The 12507-nt window shown below is 41.7% G+C and overlaps 1 protein-coding gene across 19 annotated transcripts in view; it reads right to left on the bottom strand.

Annotated features, from left to right (window-relative positions):
• Positions 1–12507, bottom strand: part of NFASC (neurofascin) — a 259426-nt gene that overhangs the window by 45219 nt on the left and 201700 nt on the right. For 14 of the 19 annotated variants that reach the window (XR_013274473.1, XM_077481264.1, XM_077481260.1 and 11 more), the window contains 3 exons: positions 10575–10697; positions 9076–9249; positions 8720–8734 (listed from right to left, as the gene is read on the bottom strand). Coding sequence is in view for 18 of the 19 variants with exons in the window: in XM_077481264.1 (XP_077337390.1) it covers positions 8720–8734; positions 9076–9249; positions 10575–10697 (312 nt within the window). In the remaining variant the exon portion in view is untranslated. The remainder of the gene's footprint in view (positions 1–8719; positions 8735–9075; positions 9250–10574; positions 10698–12507) is intronic. The other 5 variants (XM_077481271.1, XM_077481274.1, XM_077481273.1 and 2 more) reach the window with 1 other exon arrangement.

Below are 12507 nucleotides of genomic sequence, written 5' to 3'. Positions count from 1 at the left end.
ACAGCGCTGACAGCAGCACCGTGACATACAGCGCTGACAGCAGCACCGTGACATACAGCGCTGACAGCAGCACCGTGACATACAGCACTGACAGCAGCACCGTAAGCAGCCCCAGGAGGAAGTCAGCACAGCACAGGGATGGTGTGATCCCCTCATAATAAGAACCCCCAGGAGGAAGTCAGCACAGCACAGGGATAGTGTGATCCCTTCATAATAAGAACCCCCAGGAGGAAGTCAGCACAGCACAGGGATATCATAAGCAGCCCCAGTAGAAATATGACACCGCTCAACCTCTTCAAAGAGGAGGGTAGGGGCATATAGTACGGTGTGCTTTTTTGGGTCAAGGAAGTGAGCAGACTGTACGTCAGTCCCTATACCGCTGAAGGACTGCTGCAGTATAGGGCAGCGGTCAGCAGTGGTGCACGTCAACCCTATCTATTGTGGACCGATAGCGGTCCTTACAGAACAGCAGACTGTACCGCACTCAAGCCTATGTACCGTAGCACCCTATACCAAGTTACCAGTCCTTATAAGAACTTTTGTGGAACAAGTGAGTTGTGAATGTTTAGCAGACTGCAGCAGAAGGGCAGCAGTCAAGTATAATATCCTTTCTATATTTGGAAGAAAGAATATTATACATGTACAAGCCTATTACTGTACCACTGATACCAGTCCTGAAAAGAACCTTTGTGGAACTAATAATAACAGCAAGTCTTTAAAATTACCCTCACTGCCTGACAACACTGCTTCCTTCCTGTCCCTATACAAATTGGCAAAAAAAGAGAACGATTAGTGGTTACTGGAACAGCTCTTTTGTGGACCTTGATAGTAACAGCTAATGATGATGATGATGATGATGATGATGAAAGACTAATCTGGCTGTCCCTGTAGCATACACCGTCCTTTCCCTTTCTCTAAACTAACAAAAGACACTCAGGCTGCTGCAAGAATCAGCAGCACAGCAAACCTATCAACACCTAACACCTATACCAGTCCTGAAAAGAACTTTTGTGTACCAAATAGCTAGTGGTTTATCTCTCCCTACTCCACACAGGAACCTGTCCCTATCGTAACAGAAGAAAGAATGTAAAATGGCCACCGGATCGGGTGTATTTATAGGTTAGGGGGAATGTCCAAGTGTCCATGTGCTGTCATGTCTCAATTGGCTGTCCTGTATCACATGATAAACGTGTCACCAAAGGTTAAAGTTCTTGTATACATTAAACACGTAAGTCCGCCGCGGCGAACGACGGAAAAAGGCGTTCGAACGTGCGGACCGCGAATGTCGGAAATTCGCCGCGAAACGACCGCCGGGCGAAACGTTCGTCCATCACTACTCAGCACTTTACTGTACATTTCCAGGATCTATAGAAGTATCTGTTACTTCTCAGTTACTTCCGCAGCACTTACTTTTGTAATGTTTCAAACCACTAAATTCTAATGGAGGAAACCCATGTTCACATGTTATTTCTTTGAGCCCATACTTTTCTCAGACAAGGGGTTACAGTTCCAGTTTCCCCTTACTCCCTCCATAGAGGAGTAGTGCAATGTACACCCCAGCATGTATGCACTGACACGGTCCTGACTTATGTCTCAAAGGAAGAATTCTTATTCTATCTCTGTTGCCCATCAACCACTGCTGGGCTTCACCCACCTTTACTGAAAGCAGTATTAAACCCAACAACAAATATTTTTTCTGGCACTTTGCATGAAACAATCAGTTTTTTGGTTAAAACATTTCTTAGAACCCCCAAACATTCTATATTTTTTAACCACTTGCCGACCGCCTCACGCCGATGTACGTCGGCAGAATGGCACAGGCAGGCATAATCACATACATGTACGTGATTTGCCTCCCGCGGGTCGGGGGCCCGATCGGGCCCCCGCCCGGTGCCTGCGGCGGTCGGTTTTCGTTCGGGAGCGATCCCGGACGAGGGGACGGCCATTCATTCATGGCCACCCCCTCGCGATCGCTCCCGACGAATGGAAATCCCCGGTGACATCACTTCCTCTCCTGTAATGTAAACACAGGAGAGGAAGTGATGTATTCTCTCCTCCGTGTCGGTATTTTTCGTTCCGACACGGAGGAGAGCGGATCAGTGAGTTGCACCAACACATCCCACACACAGTAGAACATGCCAGGCACACTCACACCCCCCCTTTACCCCCCGATCACCCCCCCAATTACCCCTGCCCCCCAGTCACAGTGACACCAATGTCATTTTTTTTTTTTTTTTTTTTTTTTTGCATTGGTGTCATTTGTGACTGTAATAACTGTTAGGGCAGTTAGGGTTAGCCCCCTTTAGTTCTAATGTACCCCCCTAACCCCCCCAATAAAGGTTTAACCCCGTGATCACCCCCCGTCGCCAGTGTCACTAAGGCTGGGTTCACATTGCAGCGGTTTATGAGAACGAATGTGATTCGCACCGCACTGCAGTGCAAATCACATCCGATCTCTGTGCGATTCGAGTTCAGCCATTCGCCGCACCCGCCGCACCCGCCACACCCGCCGCACCCGCCGCAAATTCGCACGGGACCCTTTTTTTGGCCCGCAGCAGAATCGGATCGCATGGGTGTTCACACCATGCGATCCGAGTTTGCAGATCGCACTGCGATATGCGAACTGATCTGGGGGTGTCAGTAACATTTCACTGACACTCCCAGCAGTTCGCATAGGGCAGTGTGAACTGCCGCCGGGAGGCATGCGATGCGGGAACCCGCCGCGGATTCGCGGCGTTTCCGCATCGCTCCAGTGTGAACCCAGCCTAATAAGCGATCATTTTTCTGATCGCCGTATTAGTGTCACAGGTGACGCTAGTTAGGCAGGTAGGTATTTAGGTTCGCCGCAGCTTTTTATAGCGCTAGGGACCCCCATATACTACCGCATAAAGCCCCCTGATTGCCCCCTAGTTAACCCTTTCACCAGTGATCACCATATAACTGTTACAGGTGACGCTGGTTGGTTAGTTATTTTTTTATAGTTTCAGGGCACCCGCCATTTATTACCTAATAAAGGTTTAACCCCCTGATCACCCGGCAGGTGTCATTTGTGACTAATAACTGTTAGGGCAGTTAGGGTTAGCCCCCTTTAGTTCTAAGGTACCCCCCTAACCCCCCCAATAAAGGTTTAACCCCGTGATCACCCCCCGTCGCCAGTGTCACTAAGGCTGGGTTCACATTGCAGCGGTTTATGAGAACGGATGTGATTCGCACCGCACTGCAGTGCAAATCACATCCGATCTCTGTGCGATTCGAGTTCAGCTATACAGATAGTATGGCTGAATTCGTGTCGCACCCGCCGCACCCGCCGCAAACTCGCACGGGACCCTTTTTTTGGTCCGCAGCAGAATCGGATCGCATGGGTGTTCACACCATGCGATCCAAGTTTGCAGATCGCACTGCGATATGCGAACTGATCTGGGGGTGTCATTAACATTTCACTGACACTCCCAGCAGTTCGCATAGGGCAGTGTGAACTGCCGCCGGGAGGCATGCGATGCGGGAACCCGCCGCGCATTCGTGGCGTTCCCGCATCGCTCCAGTGTGAACCCAGCCTAATAAGCGATCGTTTTTCTGATCGCTGTATTAGTGTCACAGGTGACGCTAGTTAGGCAGGTAGGTATTTAGGTTCGCCGCAGCTTTTTATAGCGCCAGGGACCCCCATATACTACCGCATAAAGCCCCCTGATTGCCCCCTAGTTAACCCTTTCACCAGTGATCACCATATAACTGTTACAGGTGACGCTGGTTGGTTAGTTATTTTTTTATAGTTTCAGGGCACCCGCCATTTATTACCTAGTCTCACTAGTGTACCCCTAAATTTAGGGGTGTCTACTTTCTAAAATGGGGTCATTTGGGGGGGGGGGTTTGTGCCATCTTGGCATTTTATGGCCTTCAAAACTGTAACGCCCTTAGAAAGCCTGAAGGCGGTGCTTGGTTTTTGGGGCCCCGTACGCGGCTAGGCTCCCAAAAAGTCCCACATATGTGGTATCCCCGTACTCAGGAGAAGCAGCAGAATTTATTTTGGGGTGTCATTTCACATATGCCCATGGCATGCGTGAGCAATATATCATTTAGTGACAACTTTGTGAAAAAAAAAAAAAGTTTGTAATTTTCCCGCAACTTGTGGCAAAATATAAAATATTCCATGGACTCAACATGCCTCTCAGCAAATAGCTTGGGGTGTCTACTTTCTAAAATGGGGTCATTTGTGGGGGTTTTGTGCCATCTTGGCATTTTATGGCCTTCAAAACTGTAATAGGTAGTGAGAAGTGAACTCAAAAAATTACGCCCTTAGAAAGCCTGAAGGCGGTGCTTGGTTTTCGGGGCCCCGTACGCGGCTAGGCTCCCAAAAAGTCCCACATATGTGGTATCCCCGTACTCAGGAGAAGCAGCAGAATTTATTTTGGGGTGTCATTTCACATATGCCCATGGCATGCATGAGCAATATATCATTTAGTGACAACTTTGTGAAAAAAAAAAAAAAAAAAAAAAAGTTTGTAATTTTCCCGCAACTTGTGGCAAAATATAAAATATTCCATGGACTCAACATGCCTCTCAGCAAATAGCTTGGGGTGTCTACTTTCTAAAATGGGGTCATTTGTGGGGGTTTTGTGCCATCTTGGCATTTTATGGCCTTCAAAACTGTAATAGGTAGTGAGAAGTGAACTCAAAAAATTACGCCCTTAGAAAGCCTGAAGGCGGTGCTTGGTTTTCGGGGCCCCGTACGCGGCTAGGCTCCCAAAAAGTCCCACATATGTGGTATCCCCGTACTCAGGAGAAGCAGCAGAATTTATTTTGGGGTGTCATTTCACATATGCCCATGGCATGCATGAGCAATATATCATTTAGTGACAACTTTGTGAAAAAAAAAAAAAAAAGTTTGTAATTTTCCCGCAACTTGTGGCAAAATATAAAATATTCCATGGACTCAACATGCCTCTCAGCAAATAGCTTGGGGTGTCTACTTTCTAAAATGGGGTCATTTGTGGGGGTTTTGTGCCATCTTGGCATTTTATGGCCTTCAAAACTGTAATAGGTAGTGAGGCGTGAAATCAAAAATTTACGCCCTTAGAAAGCCTGAAGGCGGTGCTTGGTTTTCGGGGCCCTGTACGCGGCTAGGCTCCCAAAAAGTCCCACATATGTGGTATCCCCGTACTCAGGAGAAGCAGCAGAATTTATTTTGGGGTGTCATTTCACATACGCCCATAGCATGTGTGAGCAATATATCATTTAGTGACAACTTTGTGTAAAAAAAAAAAAAAAATTTTTTTTTTGTCATTATTCAATCGCTTGAGGCAAAAAAATAAAATATTCAATGGGCTCAACATGCCTCTTATCAATTTCCTTAGGGGGTCTACTTTCCAAAATGGGGTCATTTGGGGGGGTTTTGTACTGCCCTGTCATTTTAGCACCTCAAGAAATGAGATAGGCAGTCGTAAACTAAAAGCTGCGTAAATTCCAGAAAACGTACCTTAGTTTGTAGATGTGACAACTTTTGCGCAAACCAATAAATATACAATTATTGACTTTTTTTTTACCAAAGACATGTGGCTGAATACATTTTGGCCTAAATGTATGACTAAAATTGAGTTTATTGGATTTTTCTAATAACAAAAAGTAGAAAATATCATTTTTTTTCAAAATTTGCGGTCTTTTTACGTTTATATCGCAAAAAATAAAAATCGCAGAGGCAATCAAATACCATCAAAAGAAAGCTCTATTTGTGGGAAGAAAAGGACGCAAATTTTGTTTGGGTACAACATTGCATGACCGCGCAATTACCAGTTAAAGCAGCGCAGTGCCAAATTGTAAAAAGACCTCTGGTCATTTACCAGCAAAATGGTCCGGTCTGAAAGTGGTTAAAGAAGAGGCTCTAGAGAATAAATTGGTAGGGTTTTGCAAATTTCTACTTTACACACTGTCCAGAGATTCTTCAAATGCAATTTTTGGGGAAAAAATACACTTTTTACAATTTTATAAAAAAAAAACAAACAAAAAAAAACAACAATATATAACCAATATATAATAACTTTTTTGTAAAATATAAAAGATAATGTTACGCCGAGTAATTAGATACCAAATACCAAATGTCACGCTTTAAAATTGTGCACACCCGTGCAACGGCAACAAATGACGTAAATGTTACTATCCATAGGCGACGCTTTAAAAACCTTTACAGGTACCGTAATTACTTTAGATTTACAAAAGAGGTCTTGTACTAGAGTTACTGCCTATTATCGGATGTTCACGGTGATACCTAACATGTGTGGGATGGTCGCTGTTTGCGAAGGTGCAGGACCGGTGCACACTTTTGCCTTTGCAAAATAAATTATTATTAATAATAATTAATCAATTATTACCAGTTATTTTGGTTATTTTTTTATTTTTACATTGTTGCTTTAAACAATTTTTGATCACTTTTTTAGCTGTCACAAGGAATAAAATCATCTTTGTGACATCAATAGACATGTGGAAGGTACTCTTTATGGAGAGATCTGAGGTCGATAAGATTTTTTAAAAATGGCAGCGTTGACAGCTGGTTAAACCATAAGTGATGTCATGTCATTGCTTCTAGGTTACTATAGCGAACAGGCTATCAAAGCCTATACCGGCTTTGTGTGCCTCTCCTGCCAGCGGGCAGATGTGCCTGGTTGCTCAGGTACCCTGTCTGAATGGGAGAGCCTGAGAAAGCTGCGGAAGGCGGTGGGGGAGACGTCCCCTCCAGCTGTTAGAAATAACAATCAAGCGAACTAGGTTGCTGCTCAAGAAAGCCGACCATCAGCTGCAAATCCGGGTACAACCACCTGAAGACCGTTGACGTACCAGGTAAGCGACTGGTTGGCAAGTGGTAAAATTGCACTACATCAAATTAAATGGCTGCATTTGTATTCTTTTTTTTAGGCCTTTTTCCTTTATTTTTAGCTTGTGATCCAGCCAGCAAATATGTTATTTTTCAGCTTACTTTAAGTGGACCAGGCTGTCCACATGAAGTAGCATTTAGAAGGTTGAGATAAAATAATAAACACTGTCAGGGATGCTTACAATAAATCAGTTTTTTTTCATGCAAAACCTTTTTTCCAAAAGAAAAAAATAAATTTCTGTAACTGCTTATAAAGTGTCACCTGGAGTTTAGCTTACATTTTTTAGTCAAGTCCATCATAGGTCCAATGCTCCCCTGAATGCCTTTATAATCCCTGAATCCCTGAATGCCTTTATATTCTGGCCATTAGAATGAACAGCTGATTGGAAGAAAGGCACCCCCCCCACTCCTCATAGGCAAAGGAAGGAAGGAATGTGCAGAGCTGGGCTCTGACAAGTCAAGACAAGCTGTCTGCTAATCTATTTATAGCAACCTTTCACTGACACTAATTCCAGGCTGGTTTTTATCTCCTGTGTCAGAGAACTTGTCAGAGGTTATCATGCTGATAACAGAAGAACAGAACAGGAGAAAGCCATGGGACATAGTGCTTTGAAGATAGATAAGAAAACACTACAGATATATCTGCCCAGCTCAAATTTCATGCCTCGAGTTTCCATCCACTTTAATAAAAGGAGAGATGCCAACTTAAAGGGCTTCCTACTAAGTGACTAACTCGATTTTAGACATTTGTTACAAATGAAAAGGGACATCTTGTGGCATCCAAGGAAATTATATACACTAAAACTTTAAACTGCAGGGGTAGGAGTGAGGATTTAGTTATATTATTTAATGTCTAAGGAAATTAAAAGAGGCATCCCCATGTCCTGCACACCCATACACTTACAAAATCAAATGTAGGCACAGATGGCAAACATACGAAATAATGACTGTCCTGAAAATTATCATTTTCAGGTTTTCAGGTTATGAAGCTGTAATATTTTGAGGGGATTTTGGTTTTGCACTTCCTATTAGCTTTCAACCAGATATTAACTGCTAATATATTCATATACGTGTCCACTGTTTAAATGTGATGCAAGACACTGCTGAGTTTTTCACAAGCTGTTATAACATAGGAACTTGGAAGCCACCTTGTGGTAAAAGAGTTACATAGCTTGATGTTTTGGTACATAATTTTTTATAGTGGCTGTAAAGGCTAAAGTTTTTTTTTTACCTTAATGTATTCTCTCTCCAGCCCCTCCTTACATACTTACCTGTGCCTGATCTTGATTGAGCGCTGCTCTTTCTCCTCACCAGAACTCAGGCAGGGGACAAGACGCACTGCGTGTCAATAGATGTACACAGCCTGGCTCAGGATTGAACCCGCATGTGTGCCACCATAGGAAGTGGCTTTTTATGGGGGCACACAGAGATGAGGAGGAGCTGGGAATGCCAGCAGGGGACCCCAGAAGAGGAGGTTTGGGCCACTCTGTGCAAAACCACTACACAGAGCAGGTAGGTACAGCCTTTACTATCACTTTAAGTGCACCTTTATAGGAATTGAGTATCATCAGGTTAAAATAAAATATTCCCATTTTTTCTTTGTTGATCTTTGTTGATCCTTTGCTGCTTGATGTTAAAAAGAGTATGTGCACATAAAAAAAACATCTTAGTACTCATTCAATTTTCAATTGTCAATTTTGCCCACATTTATGCAAAGTATGGTCACTGTGCAGCATGTCCAAATGCCAACCACATCAGAAATAATTTCCTGTATGAAAAATAGACAGTCATGCAAAAATGTAAACTGTAAGCATGCATGAAGCCCCCATGCATGTTACCTTGCTGTTACTACTTTACCTGACGTGGGGGGAACTGCAGACCTCACAGAAAGCCAAGAGTAAGGAAGAGCAAGGAAGAATAGAGAGAAGAAAGAAATAGAGTGGAACACATAAACACACATACTAGAGAGTGTAAGTATCAAAGACAATGAGAAATCAGTCCAGCAAGGTATTTCTGCAACAAAATGACCCTACATGCATGGCTGCACTGCAACATCTAAGACATGAAATTATATCACAACAGACATTTCCAAATGACACCAGTCACAATAACAAATGGCAAAATGTAAAATATCCATCTACACCTTGATGCAATGTGTGGTAAAACTTTTGCAACATTATAATATTCTACATCTACCAGGCTCTGTCTTTTACCTTCATCTGGTTTGAGAGGTGTGTCAACAGTGACAACTTCTCCAGCTCCAACCTGAGTCCTGGCACTCAGCGTGATTCGATAGCGTGAAATAGGATCTGTTCTTGTCAAGGTGTATTTTGTCTGATTTGGTGACAGCGTCTCTACCAATGGTCTTGCAAATCTGGTTCCATTAACTGATTGTAAAATGTAGTAAAAAATAATAGATTATTAAATGAAATAGTCCTAGACTATAATCGATTGCATACTATACTTCCTAAATATTTGAATTATATATTCTCCCACATTAAACCTGAGATTACCTTTTATAGGGGCTTTCAAGTTTTAAGCACTCGGGTGCCCAGGCCTTTTTCTCCCCAAATATATTCCTGTGCCCCAGAGCATCTTTTTTTTTTTTTGGCAAAATTTCGGTTCTGCACATTATAATTTTTGGGGTCCATTTACACAGGTCATTCACACACCCTGAAAATTCCAGCAGCAAGAATCAGTTATGAATAACTGTGGCTGCTGTCAGCCTACCACTGCATTGCGCTGGGCTAAGAAGCTATTCACGTGCAGGGGCAAGAACGTGGACTTTCTTGTCACTGGAATTAACAAGGTGTGCTGTTTTGGGGGACAGTTGGTAACAGATTTGGATGCAATTTTTTTATTTCCTTGGTTCTTATTGGGAATAAATAGCGAACATTTTAAAAGAAAATGCCCCTTGCTGTAATTTTTCCTAACCTTAGGAAAGCTTTATTCCCTTTTCAATGTTAAAAAAAAAAACCTTAAAGGGGTTGTGGGTTGTAAAGGTTCGTTTTTTTTTTTTTTAAATAACAAACATGCTATACTTATCCACAGCATAATGCTGCCTCCTCTGTGCAAGGGTTTTGTATAGAGAGGGCCCTGTCCTCCTCTTCTAGGCTCCCTCAGCTACGCTCCTGCTCTTCTCAAGTGCCCCCACGGAAAGCCGCGTTCCATGGGGGGCACTCGTGCAGGTGTGCTCCTGGGTCCTGCTGCTGCTGCATCCACTGACACAGACAGCAGGGCTTGGGCCCCACCTCCGGCTCACGAGTCACTGGATTTGATTGACAGCACTAGGAGCCAATGGCTTCCGCTGCTATCAATCTAACCAATGAGTACCCGAAACAGCGGCTGGAGCTACTGTGCTTATCCCCGTCTCTGTAACGATCGGGTTCAGGTAAATAAAAGGGGGGCTTTGGGGGGCTGCTGCACTACAGAAGGTTTTTCACCTTAATGTATAAAATGTATTAAGGTGAAAAATTGAGGGTTTACAACCCCTTTAACTTTGCAAAAAATACCCGATCACATGCAAAGAAAAAAAAAAAACAGGGTTTTTTCTTGCACAGTTCTGCACAGAAAATTTCCAAGCAAAGTGAAAATTTCAGTGAACCTGCTCTATTTCTTTAGTAAATCAGTCACTTTCTCAAAAAAAATACTTTTTCACAGGTGCAAAACAAGTGCATAACAAGCTGTGTTAACCTTCTTTGATAGGACTCACATGCTTGGTAGCGTAGATTATATCCAGTTAGATTTCCATTTGGGTGCTCTGGAGGGCTCCATTCCAAAATAATAAATTCACGATTTGGCTCACTGAATCTAAAGTTCTTAGGTTGACTAGGTGCTGTAAAAAAGGAAAGTTTGGTTAGATTGTTAGATTGCATATAGAAATATATATATATATATATGGAGTGCCTTGCAAAAGTATTCACCCCTCCTTGGCATTTTTCATGTTTTTTTTCGCCTCACAACCTTTGTTTCAAATCTATCTTTATTTTTTATATTATGAAACATACATTCAAAAATTTTCCATTCAATTTTCACATCATTATAAAACATTCCCCATACACAACAAAAACATAACCGCACAAAAAAAAAAAAAAAAAAAAAAAAAAAAAAAAAAAAATAAAATTAATTGTCATTACTGATCCATTCAGTCCCCCACCCTTACATAAATTCCCACAATTTTCCTGAGGTACTCAATTCCTCCCATTTCTTCCAATAGTCCGACATCGGTTTTTCTACATATCCCTCTTGTCTAATCTGTTTCTCCATGAAGCACACCTCGCTCATCTCATAGTTCCACTCTATTATTGTTGGGGCTACTTCCTTTTTCCATTTCTGTGCTATTACAGTTTTAGCTATTGTAGTTATTTGATAAAAAAATTCCATCTCTTTTCGTTTTAGTTTTTCAGGTGTATGGGAGAATAGTATTGTCTTTATATCAAGATTTATTCTTATACCTGTCAGTTCCTGATATATTTTTATTATCTTACCCCAAAATATTTTTATCTTCCAACAACTGTACCAAATATGTTCTAGAGTACCCTTCTCCTTCTTACATCTCCAACATAATTCAGAGTTCAGTTTATTTATTTTATTCATAATCACTGAGCTTCTATACCATCTTAATAGAATTTTATAATTTTTTTCTTGATATTTAATAGCTAAGGGTGTTTTATATATTCCTTCAAATATCTCTCCCCACTCTTTCTCTGTCAGCTCCTGCCTTATTTCTTCCTCCCATTTTTTTATTCCTGCTATTTTTTTAATATCCCCACCAGGAAGTAATAGGTTATATATCTTAGCTAATTTCTTATTTGCTTTATCCTTATTCATTGCTATTTGTTCAAATATGGTTGGAGGTCTATTAATCATTGTCTTTATTGGGTCAATAAATGCCCTCAGCTGTAAGTACTGAAACCATTTGTTTTTATACTCTTGCCCCAATTCCTGAAACGTTGGAATATTTCCATCATTTAGGATTTGTATTATCCGGTCATGTTCATCTATATTCCATTTCAAAAATGTATTATCCTTTATAGCTGGATTAAATTCGGGATTACCAAATAAAGGGGTCATAGGGCCTATTAATGATGATAGTTGTTTTTTCTTTATCATATCATCCCAGATTTTTAAAGTTGTTTTTACAAAGATAGGCATTTCCTTCCTCTCTGGTGTTGTCTTAGGTTTTATCCATGGCTGATGTTTTATTTTAGCCCCTAATATGTCTTCCTCCAATTTTATCCATTGCTTGTCTTTTTCATTATGCTGCCAATCGATTATTCTCATTAGAGAGGCAGCTTGTGAATATTTAAAAAAATCAGGCAATGCTAATCCCCCCTTATTTTTCATTCTAATTAATACCTCCCTGCCTACTCTAGGGGTCTTATGTGCCCATACAAAGCCTTCTACCATTTCTTTCAGATCTTTCATAATTTTTTTTGATGGTATAATGGGTACCGTTTGAAAGATATACAGCATAATTGGCAAAATCTCCATCTTTACAATATTTACTCTCCCAAACCATGATTGGGTTATTTTATCATATTTGCCTAGAAGTTTCTTTACCTTCTGAACTGCCAAGTTGTAATTCATATCTTGCAAAAGTTTTAAATCTCTTGGAATATATACTCCCAGGTATTTTATCGCAT

The sequence above is a fragment of the Lithobates pipiens genome, unplaced genomic scaffold (assembly GCF_037356315.1).
Source record: "Lithobates pipiens isolate NorthernLeopardFrog02 unplaced genomic scaffold, aLitPip1_a1.2 Scaffold_16, whole genome shotgun sequence".
In the NCBI taxonomy this organism is placed as follows: Eukaryota; Metazoa; Chordata; class Amphibia; order Anura; family Ranidae; genus Lithobates; species Lithobates pipiens.
The sequence above is the reverse complement of the archived record's forward strand: the minus strand, read 5'-3'. Positions and strand labels throughout refer to the sequence as shown.